The 19,923-nt window shown below is 47.8% G+C and overlaps 1 protein-coding gene across 5 annotated transcripts in view; it reads left to right on the plus strand.

The window, feature by feature from the left end:
• LOC111842822 (retinoic acid receptor beta) overlaps positions 1-19,923 on the plus strand; it is an 86,923-nt gene that overhangs the window by 33,614 nt on the left and 33,386 nt on the right. For 3 of the 5 annotated variants that reach the window (XM_023809843.2, XM_072705655.1, XM_023809844.2), the window contains exon 1: positions 19,140-19,816. The exons of the other annotated variants lie outside the window; for them this stretch is intronic. In XM_023809843.2, the coding sequence (XP_023665611.2) occupies positions 19,660-19,816 (157 nt within the window). In that variant the 5' untranslated portion in view covers positions 19,140-19,659. Of the gene's footprint in view, positions 1-19,139; positions 19,817-19,923 lie in introns of those variants that run through there. 5 annotated transcript variants of the gene reach the window in all.

A 19,923-nucleotide genomic window follows, 5' to 3' on the forward strand; every position in this document is an offset into this window, starting at 1 on the left:
CCCAGTCAGTGCAGTGCCTAGCGTGAGCCAGCGTGTGAAATCAGTCATCTGGCATCAGAGCACCAGGATAGTGAATGAAAACACTCCGAAAGAAACGCTCCGGCTGAATGCAGAACATCTGCTGAACATCATATTTACTCTTAAAAATGAATGAATTTCCCAGACTTTGCTGAGGTGCCTTGAAAACCTCTATTGCACTAAAACTATTACCAGAGTTGGATAGTTCAGGTCCAGAAAGTAAAAATGCAGGCCAGGATTTTGCTTCAACCAACTGGTATAAAGAGTCACAGAATACTAAACTGGTTGGTTGAAGCAAAACCTTGGTTTGGAATTTTACCTTCTGGACCTGAACTATCTACCTCTGAATATTACCAGAACTTGTTATGGCTCCGACTTGCATCCACGAGCAAAGTTGTAACGGAAAGGTTACCACAGAGCTCTCGCATTCATCTATTTGGCAGTCAGACTTGAGAGTTGAGGAGTTTTGAAAGAATCTGAAAGGGATAAGATCTCCAGCCTTGGGCAACGTAGGCGCCCAACCCGAGCCGGCAATCCCGCTGCGCTTTAATGCCACAGGGATTGTGACTGAGCTTCTCCGCGTCCCACAGTGCAGCACCTACACTGAAGCATCACTGCTGAGACTGAGGGTCCCCGGAGAGGACAGGGCAGTAGCTGTGAGTGTAAGATTTCAAGTCCCTCCACAAAAGAGCGCGAGCCGTCACTTTATTATTGAACCAGATATTTTGTCTGTTTCCTTAACTAATGAACCACAGAAACAAGACAGACAGTCCCAGCCCCCAATCCTGTTGCCATAAATCTTCCATATACTTGTTTTTCAGTACCAAACAAGATAATATTTATCTTACTGCTAATTACAAGTCTAACGTAGAGATATAATTGGTGGATTGAGGTTTTATTTCCCTGTTTTCGTGAGGGACTCATTGCTTATACGGCCATGCTCAGACAGAATGGCTAATGGAGGCATTATTGATCAGTGAGATGGGGAGGGTCTCCTGGTTCCGATCCGGTTCTGACCCTGCCCCGGACCAGCATCCTACAGCGGACGGCACGCCAGCAAGCGCCGCAGTTAAGACAGCCGTAATGAATAATTGATTTTCCATAAGATAAATTATTCAGTAAAAAGCGAACGGTTTCGCAGCTCTAAGTTGCAGCGCGAGAGCAGAACGATGGGGAGCAAGTTTGTCGGACAGGACGTTTTTTGTGAGACAGTGACACGCTGATGCGGGTCAGGGGTCACACCGGCATTACAATCAGGCCCTTATGGGCTTTCCTGGAAAATGCTGTAATAATGAATCTCTGAGGGTCCCATACCTCTGCTCCTCTGGGTTAATCCTGAAACTAAACACCTGACAGGTGTGGCTGGGGAATATCCCCCCCCCCACCCCCCCGCCAAGCCCCACCCTACTCCTGCCTTCCCAGAGGACAAAAAGTTCAACTCCCCTTCTCTGCCCACCGATGCCGAGGGGGGCATTTGTCGCCAGCGAGTGAGAAGCAGCCCACAGTAAATACAGGTCCAGGTCCACCCAACACCTCCCGGCCCCCAAATAAGATATGAGGACCCGCTGTGGGATTCCTGGCTGCAAATTGATTTGTTTCACGCTGTCTGAACTCTTGGATCCGCACGAGGGGTCCGAGTTTCTCAATGCTCTGGTCAGTCGTGATGTTTCCAGTGAAGGAATTTAAAGGAGAAACAACAAACATTTGGCAAAAAGGAAATTTCAGGTCCCGAAAGTACAAATCCAGACCAGGATTTTGTTTCAACCAACCAGTTAAGTACTATGTGGCTGCGACTCATTATACTGAACTGTTGGGGCGAAACAAAGTCTTGGTCTGGATTTGAACTTTCTGAACCTGAACTATCCACCTCTGTTTAGTACATTATAAAATATCGAATTTAAAGCTGTTTCTGAGATGCTTCAGCCAATCAGGAAATTTGTAGTTGAACAGACGTTTTGCTGTATCTGCAAGATTTTTTTATTTGACACAGATGTAGCAGATAGCAGGACTGGTCCAAATCCATTGGCGTGGATTCTGGGTGTGACACTCTACAGCAAATAGACCTTTAGATAAATTCCAAAAGCACACAGAACCAGGAGGAAAAGGTCAAAGGGCAGACTAAAGACAAACAACAACAACGGAATGACCCGAGGGCGAAACCTCCTTTATTAGTGAAAGATGGGCCAAACCTATAGGTTGGCAATGGCATATGATGTCTGTAGGTTCATACCATGAGAGACACAGGGGTGTGAGCACAGTACGGGCGACAAGCAGCAGTGCAGGACTTCACCACCATGAAGTTGATTGGCATCTTCATTTGGGAATGATCAGCGATATGCCAGGTACCTGTGCGAGCGGACTTTAAAACACACACTGCTTCGTAGGAGTGCATTTCTTCCATCCATCCATCCATCCATCCATCCATCCTCCCCATTTATCCTATTCAGAGCCTTGGGGTGGCCTAGAGCGTTTCATACGGCCCTTGGCAGGGGTACATCCTGGACTGGATACCAGTTAATAACAGGTTACATCCAAAATATTACTGTGACTATGCAACATCATACAAATGTATGCTACATATGGGCTTTAAATATTTTAAATGATACATATGTTTAATACATGGTCAATAGTTCTCAGTCTGTATGCGTCATTGTGATTTTATGGATGTCCCTTAATTGCTCACATTTTGACATTTACAGCAGAACTGTCTGCTGATTTTGATATAAAGGCAGGACTGGAATCAGGCACATTTTTAGCACCCCCTGAAACGTCTCCCCCCCACACACTCCCCTGCCTAGACCCCAGTGCTGCATTCATTCTGTCAGAGTCGACCATATGGGCACCAGCTTCCCTCGCCAGCAATGCCCAGCCTCACCGTCAGATACCAAGACGCGCTTCATGATCTCTGTCTGTCAGCCTGCTTACCTGGATTTTTCTACCTGTCAAAGTGTCACCTCTCCATGACCTTCCGGGATCCGTCGCTGTTGTTTCTTTTTCGGTAAGCTGCTGTTTTCGTCTGGCTTCTGAGAACCCTTCAGCCCTCTGTCTATCAAAAAGTACTTGCAGCGTCTGGGAGATCTTAATGAAGACGGTAACATAGTAGCTCTTTCCGAAATGGCCGCAGGTCCCTGACTGGCGGAAGTGGTGGAGCTCGTCCAGTCAGCCAACTAGATAATTAGTTTGCCAATTTGGCTTCCAGCTTCATCAATGATTCATGAAAGCATAAAATAACATGAATGTGGAAATTCAACCCCTCAACTAAAATCCAGGGAAGACTGGTGTAAATTCCTGAATTAAGCTTTAGCTATTCAAAATAAAAAGATAAATCCAGACATTAGCCATTTGAAATTATTCTTCATGTCACTTGCGTGTAACATTTTTGCTTTCAGGTTTCCTAGGTCAAACAAGCAGGTGTCACATGATTATGAAAGTCAGCTTTGTCTGGAGAGGAGTCTAACATCTGACCAGGGGTGCTTGTTGATGGTGTTGCTGTGCTTCCTGTTATCGACTCTGATTTTCCATTCTTATGAAAGGATCGTATCATGGACCCCCCCAGCATCCATTACCCCCCCAAGCAAGCTGCTGCTTATCTCAAATTGGGTGCATCAGTCCTTCTAGATTTTTGTCTCCTCAGATATGCTGAGAACATTGGTCTCGTACATGTGCTCACGGTGGGCTGCTTTTCCTCTCAACACTCCCTCTCTTTTGAGGTCATGGATTAAGCCCTGCCCTGCACCTCCTTGTTCTTCCATCTGCATCGTGAAATCTGAGGATCTTGCTTGGACTCTTTGAGTTCTTTCTGAGTCCGATTTGGCACTTGACTCTGCTGTGACTCTGACTATGGCTGTACATTCTGACAGGCCTTACTTTGCAGCAGACTGTGGAGAAGCACACTTTGACTCTGAGACCTTGTCCAACACAGAATCTCTGTTTTGCTTAGGCCAGGAGGAAACCTGTTCTGAATTTCCCTGTCATGTAGACCATCTGCATGCTGAAGATGCAGTAGATCAGGACCTGGTGTAATAAAGTGGGTCATCTTACCTCTCATATATGAAGTGTGTTTATGATGTCTGACTGCAGTATGCTTACAAATCAATATCTTCTATCCAATTTCTTTGATAGACGTCTTGAAATTTTATATCAGGCCTTCTGAGAGTACAAAGCAAACAGTTACTGAAAAGTACTGCAAGCAGTTTGAATCAGAAACACAAAGCATTTGAGTTAGTCACATGATGAGTTTGAGTCAGTCAAATGAGCATTTTGAGTCAGCCACATGGCCAGTTTGAATTGGCCACATGACTCATTTCACTCAGTCACATGTTCAGCTGCGAATCAATCGCGCTGAAACCCCCAGACATCGTATGGTGTCTCTTTTCTTGTCTCATTTGTCTGTTCTTCCCAGAGCAAAGACGTGGAGACACGGCTCCCACGTGCTGTGTAAATAACACAAAGCGCTCAAACAGTGTGATTGGAAATCGATCGTGGTGAAGTGCGGCCGTGTGTCAGAGGATGGAGTCGTCCCCGGCCCCCTGGGCTCAGCCGCGACCCCGGTGCGCTCAGGTGGCCCATCCGTCTAACGCACTTGCCCGATTTTCCGTGCCGACGATTAAGTGGCTTTGACGCGGCCGTTTCTCCTGGCGTGTTAACGCACCAGTTAGTGCCTCGAGTAGCTGATAACACACACTGGCGTTTCTCACACACTCTGAAGGAGTTCTGTCACATCCACCTACTTAATTTCCCCTCAAAGCTGCTGTCGCCTCGTCACTGGTTTATCATACACCAGCTGCTAGGTGTAGCTTTCAATGCTGAGATACGGACCCCCCATCCCCTCCCCCCACAAACAAAAATGGGTGGATAATTACACTGACTAAACAGAACAATGATTTATTTGAACTTCAAGTTGTGTGAATAGTTTTTTGTGACATAATCAGCATGAAATTGTTCTCCTTCTTTCCACTCCGTTATTCCTATCTCTGCGTACCCTGTGAAGATGAGGCTGTACTGGGCAGCTGAATTACATTTTGGAAACAGAGGTTCTGCATCTTCTCACTGTTCACCTTGCACGAGGTCACAGGGGCCTGGACTCTGCCCCAGGCTGCACTGTACACTGGATGTCAATTAGTCTCCCTGCATGTTTCTGGACTGTAACTCAAGGAGAACATACTCACTCCACACACATGGTGGAGATAGGATTCGAACCCACAGCCCTGTATACACATGCACCAAATCTACCCTCTGAGCTACAGTCTGAGATATAATGCCAAATATAGAACACAGAAGTGAAATAATTCTTACTTTTTATTTTTAAAATAGCCCGTAATTCCTAGTTTCACAAAGTGCCACAATGTCCTTTTCTGCAAACTTTTATTTCCGATTTTAAGGGATTCATTTGCTATTCCTTTTAACAAGGGCATCCCAGCACGGCGCTGCAGTGTGCTGTCAGCAGCCCCTACTTTGGCCTCTGTCTTATTGGCTATATCGCCTCCCACTGGGCTAAACCAGGCAGTGATTGACAGCACGCAGGGATCCACCCACCCCAGGTTCTGCTTCGCAGGAGACGTGTCAGCCTTTGACCATGTGACTATTCCTACACCTGAGAGATGTGACCAATTAAACCCAAGCAGCGCTATCATTCACCCTCAAATGCTCCTCCGGGTCTGAACCTGCAGAAAGGCACCTATGAGATCCAGTTTTTTCTTTCTATTTGCAGAAACGTTTCAGGGCTCAGAACCATTAATGATAACCTGCTCTGAGAGTGTGTGTAATTCACCAAGAGCAGCATGGTGGCGCTCTGACGCATCCAGGTCACCTGGCGACTGTAAAACGCAAACGACCAAAGCTTGCAGCAGCTCCTGTGCCTTAACATGCCAGTACAGGCTGGGATCACAGCCTCCCTGAGTGTGTAACTCACTGACAGGCGGATCAGGTAAAACACACAGACCTATCATATCTACAGCTACTTCATTTTGTCCCTTTTCTTTTGCAGACCTCCAAAGTATGAAGCAGAATTTAACACATCTAATAGTAGTGTGTTTTGAGTAATGTGCGTTGTTTAATTCGGCACAGCGACAGCTGATTTTATCATTCTGATAAATAACAAACATCGGCATATCAAAACATGCCCTGTAGAGTAATTCCAAAAAAAAAAAACAACGCAGAGATCTATAAATCTATGCTCCATACTCCCGCCACTGCCAGTAGCCACAGCGACGTCGCTATGGCAACCATACATAAATCAAGAAAATGGCCTCTTTTGTAAGTTATTTAATGGGCACAACATGGTTCTTTACAAAAAGGCCGCTCTTCTGTGAATGGGCTTTGAGCGAGAGCCGGCCCTGTCGCGGCTTGCTTAGCCTGGCGCAGGTCTGATTTATTACCCCCAAAGGACCGGGCCGAGAAGGGTGGGAGGAGAGGGGAGTCCGCAGGCTTCGCTGTGTTTACGCCAAAAGACCCGGCTGTGCGCAGCAATGGAGGCGGGTCTCTGCGTTCGGGGGGGCCTTGGAGGAGGACTGGGGGTCGCCTTGGCGCTGCAGACAGTGGCGTGTAGCGGTCGGTACAGCGTACGTGGGATACCCGCTTTTATGCAGCTATAAGCATGGAGAGAGGAAAGCCTGTTAGGATTGAAATGCACGGTGCTTGGCGCTCTACACTGCCATAATAAACAGTAAAAGCAAAATAAAGACATTAAACGTAATATAATAAATGTGTCATAAATAATACTGTCAAAAAAAAAAGATCAGAGACATGCAGCATAGATCGAATAGTGTGAGGTGCATAAATAAGGAGATGATTTAAATTAAAAGTGTCAATTAAGTATTGAGCACTCTAATGGCTTGAGGGTAGAAGATCCTTCTGGAGCCTTTCAGCTCTGACTGAGAGAGCAGAAGCACCTTCCTGATTTTCACCACTGTGGCAAACATATCTAACAGGGTCAGGGCAGAAGGATAAAAGCCAGTGGTTTAATTCTAGTTGTGTGTGTTTTTAAAGCACACATATTATTCCTTTTAATTTTGCCCTGTCAGTTTTGTTTAGTTTTATAGCTGCTGATGTTTTTAATTGACTTGCTGTTCATATGGCTGAATAGTGCGCTGAAGTTCAGTATCACAGCAGAGCCCCTCCTGGGACTCGAACTAGCAACCTTCAGGCACTTGAGTCTCATCGTGTACTTTGAAATGACAACTTAAAACACAGCAAGAGGCGGAGCCTGAGGGAAAGAAACACCAGCATAGAAAAAAAGAACAGAGAAACCCTGTCGTCCATCGTTTGATCTCTGTGAAGATCTGTGAAATGGTGGGTTTTGACCCCACATCCCTCTGGCCAAACATGGGTCCTCTTTGCAAGCCGAGGAATGGCTTTCAAGCTGTATGAAAGTGGAGTTTTGAGGTCTGATTCGGCGTATTAGCTTGAGGATTTAGAGGTAAGGCAGCCAGGTTAGGGTGCAGGAGCAGGAACAATCTGTGCTCCTCACCGAAGAGCTATTTACTACATCAAAGGCTAATGCAAGTGTGTAAGTTTGAGGTCACAGTGCTACACTCAGAGAAATGAGGCAGGAAGACATTCTGTGTGACACAGGCAGGGGGCCATTTCAGACATTCATGAAGGAAAACATAAAACGCACAAAGAATTATGCGCACCCAGCGACACGTGTACCTGGGCAGATCGCGCTCACATGGGGTCAGCAACACGCCTGTGCATGTGCAGATTTGCACACACACACGAGCTAAACACTTGTACCGTTTTCTTTATTTTCGTCCTGCGTGCTCCCAGATGACACACTGTGAAATGTCCACTCCGCCTCCCTCATCTGTGTTCGAAAACGTTTCTTTCCAGGGAACGGTCGAGTCTGCCGGGATCTGTCATGGTGCTGAATGCAGGGGAGGGGAGGGCCCCCACCATCCGGTCATGGTGAGCAGGGACCCCCCCGCATACCAACCGCCAGCCATGTGTGCTGGATTCCCTCCACAGCCCCTGGTGGGTGTCTAAAAATCCCTGCATGCTCTGGCAGTGGGGGGGGGGGGGGGGGCGTGTCTTACAGAAGCTCATATGTACAAGATGCTGGCCTCCCTAACAGAGGATGTTTATCGTGGGGAAATTCAGAATCATCTGTTTTTGTGGCAAGACAGAACAAGAGACTGTTTATGCAGAGGGTAGAAACAAACACACCTATACTCACACACACGCACGTATACTCACACACCTATACTCACACACACGCACACGTATACTCACACACCTATACTCACACACACACCTATACTCACACACACGCACGTATACTCACACACACCTATACTCACACACACGCACGTATACTCACACACACCTATACTCACACACACGCACGTATACTCACACACACCTATACTCACACACACGCAAGTATACTCACACACACACCTATACTCACACACACGCACGTATACTCACACACCTATACTCACACACACACCTATACTCACACACACGCACGTATACTCACACACCTATACTCACACACACACCTATACTCACACACACGCACGTATACTCACACACCTATACTCACACACACACCTATACTCACACACACGCACGTATACTCACACACCTATACTCACACACACACCTATACTCACACATACGCACGTATACTCACACACACACCTATACTCACACACACGCACGTATACTCACACACCTATACTCACACACACACCTATACTCACACACACGCACGTATACTCACACACCTATACTCACACACACACCTATACTCACACACACGCACGTATACTCACACACCTATACTCACACACACGCACGTATACTCACACACCTATACTCACACACACACCTATACTCACACATACGCACGTATACTCACACACACACCTATACTCACACACACACCTATATTCACACACACGCACGTATACTCACACACACCTATACTCACACACACGCACGTATACTCTCACACACACCTATACTCACACACAAACCTATACTCACACACATGCACGTATACTCACACACACACCTATACTCACACACACGCATGTATACTCACACACACACCTATACTCACACGCACGTATACTCACACACCTATACTCACACACACGCACATATACTCACACACACACCTATACTCACACATACGCACGTATACTCACACACACACCTATACTCACACACACGCACGTATACTCACACACACACACTTATACTCACAAACACACCTATACTCACACACACGCATACACACTTGTTCTTACACACAAGCACAGTCCACGGATTCATATCTTTGTGGGGACTCTCCAGTTCTAATCCCAAAATGAGGATCTTAACCCCCACCAAGTCCTAACTTACCCATAAGTAACCAAACGAAATAGGAACAAATAAAAACAAATTTTTGGCATTTTCAGTTTTTTGATTGTGTTCACAGATCTTTGTGGGGACCTGAAAACCACCCCCAACAATGTCAAAATAATTTGTAATAATAATTAATCACATTGTGGGGGGGGGGAGGCGCTTATCCAAGATGGCGACTTTCTGTAGGCGTCAGGAGACATAGTGATCAGAGGACTGAGCCAGCCCACCCCCCCCAGGCAGAGAGGGACTGTCATCGCTAAGCACTGTCACTGGGCTTTATTCAATTTAAGGTTGTTTTCAGATAATGGGGGGGGGGGGGCAAATGAGCAGCAGTCTGACAATAAGGGACTGAGAAAGTGGGAGAGGGGGATGGGGAAAAGAGAGAGAGGGCTGGGTGTGCCAGAGGGACGTGGGGTGGGTGGGGCACCCCCTCATCTGGGCATGGATACGGGGGTGGGGTGGGGCACCCCCTCATCTGGGCATGGATACGGGGGTGGGGTGGGGCACCCCCTCATCTGGGCATGGATACGGGGGTGGGTGGGGCACCCCCTCATCTGGGCATGGATACGGGGGTGGGTGGGATGGGGCACCCCCTCATCTGGGCATGGATACGGGCTGCTGTTGGCCCAGAGGAAAGCCCTCCTACATTCCTGTCCTCTGGGTGACCCCTCCTTTCCTCGTGGGGGCCGACGAGTGATCGGGCAATCAGCCCCTGTCAGCACCTTGGTTATGCCGCATGGGCTCGATCCAGTAACGTGAACAGGGACTCATAATAGCACCTGATGAAAAGTACGGTTGCCGTGGAGAGAGTCCCACTGCGCCCCCCCCCCCCCCATCCTGTCCTCCCTGTTACTTTTCACTGTCGTTCCTGTTCACACGCATCGTGTCATCGATCCCATCCACCCAGGGCGCGGTTCCCATTCCACCCCCCCGGCCCCCAGGCTCCCCGAAGCTCTTCACCCTCTCCGACGTGCAGGATGGCCTTCCCGTATTTCCAGAAAGATCCGTCTCCTTAAAAGAGCGGCAGGAATCGCAGCATTGGAGCGGCGTTTTCCCGGCCCGCTCCTGATCTCGGGGCGCAGACTCCTGAGACTCTGTCGCCATGCTGGTTCACGTCAAGTTCACTCATCATTTTGTTTAATTTGGAGAAGACGTGGGGGAAAAAAAAAAGGTAATCAGGAAGCAGCGCGGTGATGCGGTTAGTCTTCCCTGGCCGGCCGCGTTATCGAGTTAGCCGGCTGGGGCTGCTGTCACACACGGAGCAGCAGAAATCTCCACACTTAATGCAGACAGACATATTACTGTTTTAAATGGGTAAATTCCGGAAGCCTTGACTCCGACCCGCTCCTGGATTAACTAATTAGCCGTCTCCGTAAGTGGTCCCACCGCCACTTAATTGCTAATTTAATTCCTTTAATTATTACAGTCCCCCCAGAACTCCGAGGCCTCCTCAGTTCCAGTCCCGTAAAGGCAGACGTAATTTCGCTTTAGCGGAAGAGGACTCGGCGTGGACAGACAGGCCGATTCCCGTGTGCGTGCGTGATGGTATGGCGTGGCGGTGCTAAGCTTGGCGCCAGCCGTCCATGTTGGCGCACTCGCCGGCGCGTGCGTGCCCTGCCACAGGACCCCAAAGCGAGCGGCCCCCGATACCATCGGCGCTGAGGGAGGGATTAGGGCCGACTTTGTGCGCTAATCTCTGCAGGATCACGGGCTCTGGGGCCGGCGTGCTGAGATGGCTCTGATCTAGCAGGCGGGGCGCTCCGCGCAAAGCCGTCGGGAGCGGGTAATCCTCCCCAGCCACGGAGCGGCTCTTTTGGACTCGTCCGGGGTTGGATTGGAGGTTTGGATGCTGGATCGGTTTCTGTGGCCCTGGGAGAAGGTTCGAGGTTAAGGGGGACAGCCGGCTGGCCGGATGAAGAGGAAAGTGAGAGCCCAGGCATCGATTGTGACAATCTGAAAACCCATATCCAAAGTGAATGCAAAATGCTGGTGTTAGGTGGGCAAGTCATGTTTGCGTTTAATTAGCCAAAGAAGGTGCAGGGGTCAGTGACCCCCCCCCTTTGTGAGCCTCCTAAGTGAGTGTGGAGGTCAAACAGATCCCGATGACCCCGCCCCCAGAATAAAGCACATGACCCAATCTCCGGGATTCCTGTTCTTCTATAGTGCTCTCCAGGGGAGGCGGTAGTGGTGTTGGGGGGGGGGGTCTGTCCCTGTACCGATGTTTCTCCATGTCCTCCTTCCTGAAAATTCAGCAACACAACCCTGGGGTGAGACTGTGCCTGGAAAAGGGCGGCTTATACACCCCCCCGCTTACAAATCACCCTAATGAGGCGCGAGTCTTCGCTATAATGCCATTCGAAACGTGCTGCAGAATTTGCATGTAATTACCAGCGTCACGCGGCCCCTGTTCTCACCACACAGCCCGGAACATTCTCCTGATTTTAAAACACACCTCAAGTGTTTCCATGAATGTTAATATTTAATTCAAATGTACGTATATCACTAACATATACACTGTTCCCTTAGTTTTAAATATATATGAACATGACTTTTTTATGAGCTAAGGTCCCATTAGTGCCTTCCATCAATCTGCCAATTTCGTGTGTCCCGTAGAGGCAGATTCCTGTGGTAAGCGATGCATCCTCGCGTAATGGGCTATACGCGACAGGGGGCCGGTGAGATCGCTCGCACTTACAGCGAAAGTGTAATTATTCTGTCTATATTGACCCATGTTTACGGCAAGGGAGCAGTTGTCCCGAACTGTTATCGCTCCTTTCCCCCCGAAACAATTACAGCCCCTCCGCCCGCCCGCCCGCCCGTGCCAACCCTTCCTGAGTTGGGCTGTTCGCTCCTGCCTGCCTCAGATTGGCCGCGCTCCAGTTTCAGCTGGACTTCATGCATTTCCATGCCATCAGAACGCGTGTCTTCTGGAATGTTCTATATCTCGCGCCGGCGGCCGCGTCCCACTCCGATTCGCCCGGTCACTTGGCAGCTGCTCGGTTGCCACGGTTACCATGCCTCCTCCCCCTTGTGGCCCGGCGAGGCCCAGCTTGTTGGTGTCATGTGGCGCTTTTGGGGTGATGCTGAAAGGACACGTGCGGAGGACATCGCGGTAGCCCGGTAAATCTCACGCGTCTGGCTTGCCGCTCCCCCAGAGTTCACCGACCCCCGAGGGACCCTCGAGGACGGTCGCCTAAGTCACCTTCCCTGCGGATTTCACCACTGCCATAAGCTCAGCTTCGGGTTGGAATCTCAATCTTCAAAATGCTCCTCAAGAAAAATACTGACGCAGAAAATACCAGTGATTACGATTTTGTGAAATGGATTCGATCTTCCAGTAACATGGCTAGTTTGCTATGTCTGCTCTCCCAATGTCGCCTGATGGGTTGACCGGCATCGAGTGGCTTTGCCTTCTCCCCAAAATCTGGTTAGATTAGGCAGATAACAGCTAAGCCAGCAGTGTGAGGAGAAGGATAACTCCTGTTCCATTGCATAGTGGGATGCAGGAATGGTAACATTATACCGCAGTTTAAAAAAATAAAAATACTATACAAATACTGGGCCTGAAGAAACCCCTTCACTAAGGTTGACGGGCCGCTTCCCCGCTCACGGTAAATTGATCCACCCGATGCAGAAATAAACAAGCGAGCTTGTGTTTGGCTCTTTGTTACATCGCACACAGCCTGATGCACCCCCCGAGGAAAGCCTGGAATAAACAATACACAGCCCCCCCCACGCGCCGTGGGCTTCCCTCATGCTGGAAGGGGCATGTTTACCTGCAGACCCCAGGCACCCCCCCCCCCGCTCGGCCGCCCCCCTTGCGCCTCCCAGCTTTCCTGAAGACGCTCTTTAATAAATAAAACAAATCAATAAAGTCGAATGCGTGCAGTTGTGTGATGTTATGGTTTCCCTCTAAATAACCACCAGTCACACACACTCTGTGCTTCCATAGTCTGCATATTACTCTGCAATACCGTAGCATGGCTTAAAGGAAACTCAGCAACCCTCTACTGCTTAGAAGACAGATGGGTGACTAGATAGGTGTGCAGTTTGAACATTCTCCCTGTGCCCACCTTCCCCCCCCCCCCCCCAGCCAAAAAACGCAAGGTTACATGAGGTCAGAGCAGTATCACATCCGCAGTGTCTCCTGCCTTGTGTCCCCTTCTTTCAGGAAAAAACTTCAGTTCAATACAAGCCTGTACCTGATAAGACATTATGGAAAACAGACTGATGGATTATATACAGTGTGGATAAAGGGCTGCCGTCTAATAGAAGCTGAATTCAACACCCTTCCTTAGACTCACCACTGAAAGATTTGGAAGTTAAGAAACAGGACTCGTCCAGTGATTCCGCAAACCCCTCTGAGCCTGAGGTCAAGGCGCAATGAAAGGTCACGGGGTCACGGGGTCATGGGGCCAGCAGAGACTTGAACTCGCAGCCGCCCCCCTCCCGCCCAGCCAGGAATGTGCTTCCTGCATTCCTGTCACCGGACGCCTTGCTAAAATCCGCCACTCAGGCGACCAGAGAAACCAGGGAAACTGAAAAAAGAAGCTGGCGGCTTAAGAAAAAAATTAAATAAAGAAAGAAAGGAAGAAGGAGAATAAATTTAACACATGGTATGTTTTTTGTTTGTTCTGGGATTTCCTTTATGGTGGCCTTTCAGCGCGTTTGCTGGTGGGAATGTCCGCCTCGTGCTCTTGGCTGTGCAGAAAGCGCTCATTCGCCACGTCTCTGTTTACTCGTTTTACACGCAGGCCGGCCTCGCGTGCGACGTGCCGTGGTATCGCACGGCACCGGCAAACAGCCTGGCCAGGACGCCGCGGGGACAGAGTGGAGCGTGCAGCACGGATTCAGGCCACTTTCACAGCTTTAAAGTGTCCTGCCAGCCTGGCTGAGTTAATGAACTTCATTGAAGCATCAAGACAATATTAACAGGAACAAATTTTCTTCCATTTTCCCATATTAAGTTTCTGTTTTATAGATAAGAAAAGCTTGAGTTTCATTAGAAAGGATGATGGCTTTTAATTATTTTTTTCTAGGATTTCTGGGAGTATTAAGCTTTCTAGTACAAAATATAGCCTATAAATAAGATGCAGTTACTGGGCAAGTGACCAGCTCCTCAAACTAAAGATGACAGATACCCAGCTATTACTTATTATAATGACTGTACATATGGTCCCGATAACAAGAGAGGAATTATAGCCTAACGGGCAACAGCGAGGCTGCCCACGTCGTTGGTGCTCAGCTTCTGGAAGGTTCTTGCATTTCATACATGTCACTGCCAAACGAATACCTACAAATGTTGAATCCCTTGTCAAAATATCACCTTGGGTCCCCCCACCCCCCACCCAGTTTTACCTATATGAATATATGTATTCAAGGGCCCCTCTCACGTGCTGGGCCCCCCTAATCTGCCACCATATCCAAGCCCCTCCCACATCCCTGCCATTGTTGTTCCATCCCAAATGTACATTCTGGGTTAATTATGACTGGTGTTAATTAGAATGTCTAGAACGTCATTACAAAAATATTGGAAGAACCTCTTATAAAATACTGAAGCTTTGATCCCGAGTGAGTGTATGGGAGACCCGTCTGTGACGTAACATTTTGTTCTAAGGCCATTAATATTAATTACCAAGGCAACCCTCGGTGCTGTTGCTCTGTAATCCCTCATCTCTTTTTAAAAATCAATATTTAATGAACTCATAGTGTTATGACACAATTACTGTGAGCATGTATACATTCTTATCCAAACCGTTTAACAATCCGATTTAACAATACGTGTAAAATGAATCGTGAAAGCGCTCTTACAAAACTAGGATACACCGCTACGCAAATCGAGAGGAGAAACTGCAGCGCCGCATGCTGTGACAGAGGTATACACAGTGTAAGCAGTCATGCGGTTTCATTTCCATTTGGTTCAGTGACAGTCTGTTTGTGATGGTCTTTCACTGGTTAATCTCACCTTTAAATGAAATGAAATGAAATTAAAAACAACCGAAGCCGCAGACCTTCTGGGGATCGCGCTTCGTTTTGACGGCTGGAACAAGACGGCCCCACGGGAAAGAGAATTAGACCAAATAGCTGCTTATCGCTACCTTGCCGGGAAGGGGTGTGTCTCTTCCACTCCGACGGGCACTGGCTGCGGTTTTGCCGGACCGGCTCGCCGCGGCGGCTGACCCCAGCCTTGGCAGAGCCCCCCGTAACCCGTGGCGTGGGCTGAGCGCAGCCACAACGATGCCAAGACGGGGCTTATCCTGACGGATAGCTTTATTATCACCTCCTAATTACAGGTGGATTTCCAGGTGGATACATTACCTGCGGGTCGCTTAATGGTGCTTCGGGAGTGGGGGGTTAGTGTTACAGAGCGCAGGCTGCCGGGGGACAGGCTGCGGGGGTCTCTCGGAGCTCCTCTATCGCCCTGCTCCATTATTCACGAGCCCCTGGAGATCAGCCCGTCCCTGAAACTGAGCAGGCCCCTTGAAGTGTGTCCGTCCCCTGACCCAGGCCTGGGAGAGTGGATCCAGGACATGGGGCGGCCGTACAGCCCCCCCTTCCTTCATTCACACGCAGCGGCAGGAAAAATGCCACGTGGTTCCGCATGCCACACCCACCAATAACAAGCTATTTTATTTTTCAGATATTTAAATGTACCATATAACAAGCACGCGAGCCCACGTGGTGTATAATGTAATACATATGTCGCAGCACATTACCAAATAATTGCTACATTCAGAATAAACGCTAATTTGCTTAAATAAAATATTTTTATATAGATGTTCAACTTTAAGTCTTTTGATCATTTTGATCTCCTGTTTAAACAGTTAGACACCGACAGAAGAGAAGGCAGTTCGCTTTAAAGCCATCTATGCACGCTTTTAATTTTCGGGGATGCTGCAGACCTTACAGACTGATCCGATTTTTTCCCAAGGTGCAGACACTCCCGGACTCATATATATCAGGTTAGCATATGCACTGTTTACATTACGGATAAGTGCCCTTATGAAATACAGCTCGAGTAAATACAATCGAGTGCTGAAGATGTTACAGCATTACAGCCCACCGATAATGCGCAGAGCTAAAATTGCTAAAGTAGCCTGTATACACACGGGCAATGCTAAACATTCCATGAAGATAATAGCTGTACGGCGGTGTTTAACGTGCGAAGCTTTTGTAAAAGAACAGGCCAGCAGTAAACTTCAACTTCTCTGTGAAAGTTATAATGACTTCCGGGGTGAATTGGTCCATAAAAGCTGAACACAAAAGCGTCCTATCATCTCACGGTCATTTATTAATTGTGCACCAGAAAAATATTATTACACAACCATAAAATTAATAATAGCACGAATAATAAAGTAAAAAGTAATTAAGTAAAAAAAAAAAAAAAAAAAAAACAGTCTAAATTGGAATAATCGTTAAAACAAAATAAATTTGTTTGAGTGGCCTCATACATTCTCTGAGGCTACAGTCTGCCATAGGTGTGGGATTCTCCTGCTGGCTGGTTTTTGTGTTGTGATAAAGTTGCACGATAATTTCGTGGTGCAGAACAATCCACAGGATTCTTGTTTCCTTCCTAACATTGCTATACTTAAACAGTACCTTAAATGAAAGTCAAAAACTGCGGGAACTCAGCACAGAAACGAATCGCCTACATGCTCGAATCTTCAACTAACTTGTCATGTATTTATTCTGCTATGAGCTACACCCGGTCTATATTAAAGTACAACATTTGTGCCGTAAATGTTTGTATAGGCCTATCACAACTGCAGAGATAACGTATAACGAGATTCTTATCTGTACTGAATACAGAAAAGCCCAAACGACGGCAAGGCAGTCAGCGATGCAGTGAGTTTTTTTGGATAGTGTCATATACTGTGCTGCTGTCGGGGATTTGTGTGAGCCAGGGAACTGCTGCATATGTTGGGTATTCCTCTCTTTTGCAAGATTTTTCAATGACGTTCTAAAATCCTAAGCTCAAAGCTTCGGCATTACAGGTTTAGGTTACAGGGAGATAACAGACTGCATTTCTGTCTTTCCCACCGGTGCTTGTTTGCTTATAATCATAGGACCTTAAATGGTGTCTATGAGACTGCGCAGCTCAAATAAAGGATTTAAGTACAGTCACTAGCCGAACCTGAATACAGGCTCCTGATGAGGAAATGCCGGCGTGTTAAGGGCTCGGAGGATAGTGGGGGAGTCTCAGCACTGTGCTTAACGGTCTAAAACAGCATCTTCAGTGTTTCACTTTGTCCTTGACGGGTCTCATCATCATCACCATCATTATCATCTTCACGTCTAAACAGTTTCCTGAGGAACCAGAGGAAGGTCTTTGAAACTGTTTTTTATTTCTTTAAATGTGCCTCATAGGTGCCATGGGCAGAATCGACCTAAACAAAACAGAAATTATGAACACGACACGACATGTGGTTCCTTTGCGTATTTTGAAAGCAATCCATTTCATTTCAAGCGCAAACCCATCTTTAACCTCACGTCAATGCGAATTTTTCAGAAACTGTGTAAGAAATAGGCGTCGATTGCTAATATAAAATATACATTTCGTGGGCTATAATCCACGGTTATGCTTCCCTGTTGGATCTCGCCGTAACATAATTTGTCATAAAATCACAATTACAACTGTAGCGCATTTATTAAAGAGTAATACCCTCCCCCCAGTTCACTGCCCGGCTGTGATCACCAAGACCCTTCGCCCTGGAAGAAACATGACCCCCAACTTTCACAGAGGTTACACTCAACAGCGACATCAGTCCCTGCAAAAACACGCTCGGTGCCACAACGTAATAAATGATCACAGCCAGGTGTATTAAGAGGCTTAAGTGCCTCAGGATAGAGGAAAACAGGATATTTTAAGACCGGAGGCTTAAAGTAGCGAGTTAGTAGGCAAGCGCATAAGCTAAGCTAGATGAACGGCGGGACGCGGGGGCGCTGAGTATGGGATGTTTAGATAGTCATGGTGGGATTCAGTATCCCACTGCGTTCACCCTCCGGCCAGGATAAAAAATGGTTAAAGTGAGGAGATATTCAGCCTCGCCATCAACCAGAGTCCCCTGAAAAGTGTACAGCTTAATATTTCCGCATAATCATTAAGTGCTTGCGGGGATTTTTTACGTTTCTAATCGCGTTTTCGGTTCCAAAAATCACCTTTGCCGGCACGCAAAGCATGTCGAAGATATTGGTTTTTGGTAAATCGTGGAACACGGTCACGGCGGACAGCAAAGCAGTGATGCAGGGACATGCCCACGGCGAGCGGGCTCACCACGGTAATACACGTCTCTGCAGGTAACCCGCACAAGAGCGTGCAAACAATGAAGAAAAAAGTTTACTTTCAGAAAGAAGAGCCGTGGCACAGAAAGGCCGTATCAAAATACTGCGTCTTGTTTAATTTTCCCCTTTTATCCACTTTCATAAATATTATTGTCAAAACCCCCGCATTTTCCATGCGCATTATTTTTAACAAGCACGTCAAAACCGGAGCGCGTTATATCAGCCTGCCCTCGTAATATTTATTTTCATATGCAATTGTTGCTTTCAAAGACTGTTTTTCCTTATTCATGCTTACGTGTAGATTTACAAAAAAGCATAATAGTAACAATAAAGGGAGAATATTTTGTCTTCTGGAAAGCAAACGGCGCAGGAGAGACGGCCGGCGTCGGGAGCCGCGGCGCTTTACAGCCGTGCGGGAATGCCGGGACTCGGTGATGTCAGAGCGCTCGGGTCGTTTGAAGGTTAGCAGCCTGCGATGGGTTCACGCAAAGTTCACCCGCATATATTAGGCAGCCAGATCTTTCATTCCCTGTGACAAAACTAGTAGGAAATGAGCTGTATTGAGGCAGGATAAGCCATTCACCGTCGGAGGGGAGATGCGCTTTTAAACACACGGGGCCGCGGTATTTCTGAAACGTTTCTACCCGCCGCCTTTGATTGAAGATCGGAGCTTTTGTGTCGGTAACGTTGCGGGACGGTGCTGCGCTGTGTTTCTGGAGAAACGATTCGGAAATTTTACTGAGGGTATCGATCGTACCCCCCTTTTCCCCCTTTCTTTGAATCTGGACTTAGTGGGAAATGGCAAGCGATCATTTGGATCAATTACAAGCTTTTAGCCGTGTTGTCTGTCATAATTCATGATTGTAGTCGGGGAGGGAAGACCAACATCTGACGTGCCAAAAGAGAGGCAGAGTTTGATGGAGTTCGGTCCAGTGTAGCGGGCGATTTACACCCTCCCTTTAAGGAAAAAAAGCAGTAATTTGCAGTCTTCTGTAGAGGTGCATCATGTTTGACTGTATGGATGTGCTAGCCGTAAGCCCGGGACAGATGCTGGATTTTTACACCTCAAGTCCGTCTTCGTGCATGCTCCAGGAAAAAGCTCTGAAAGCATGCTTCGGCGGGCTGGCGCAGAGGGACTGGCAGCATCGCCGGAGCGCGCAGTGTAAGTCCCGCTTGGTCCGGGGGTCTCTAAACCGCCTCTGCCTGTCCGATCTGATCCACCGTCACCAAATAAATGTAACGATCGCGGTAATAAGATAGTGTCTCTGC

Source organism: Paramormyrops kingsleyae, chromosome 23 (genome assembly GCF_048594095.1).
Source record: "Paramormyrops kingsleyae isolate MSU_618 chromosome 23, PKINGS_0.4, whole genome shotgun sequence".
Taxonomy (NCBI): Eukaryota; Metazoa; Chordata; class Actinopteri; order Osteoglossiformes; family Mormyridae; genus Paramormyrops; species Paramormyrops kingsleyae.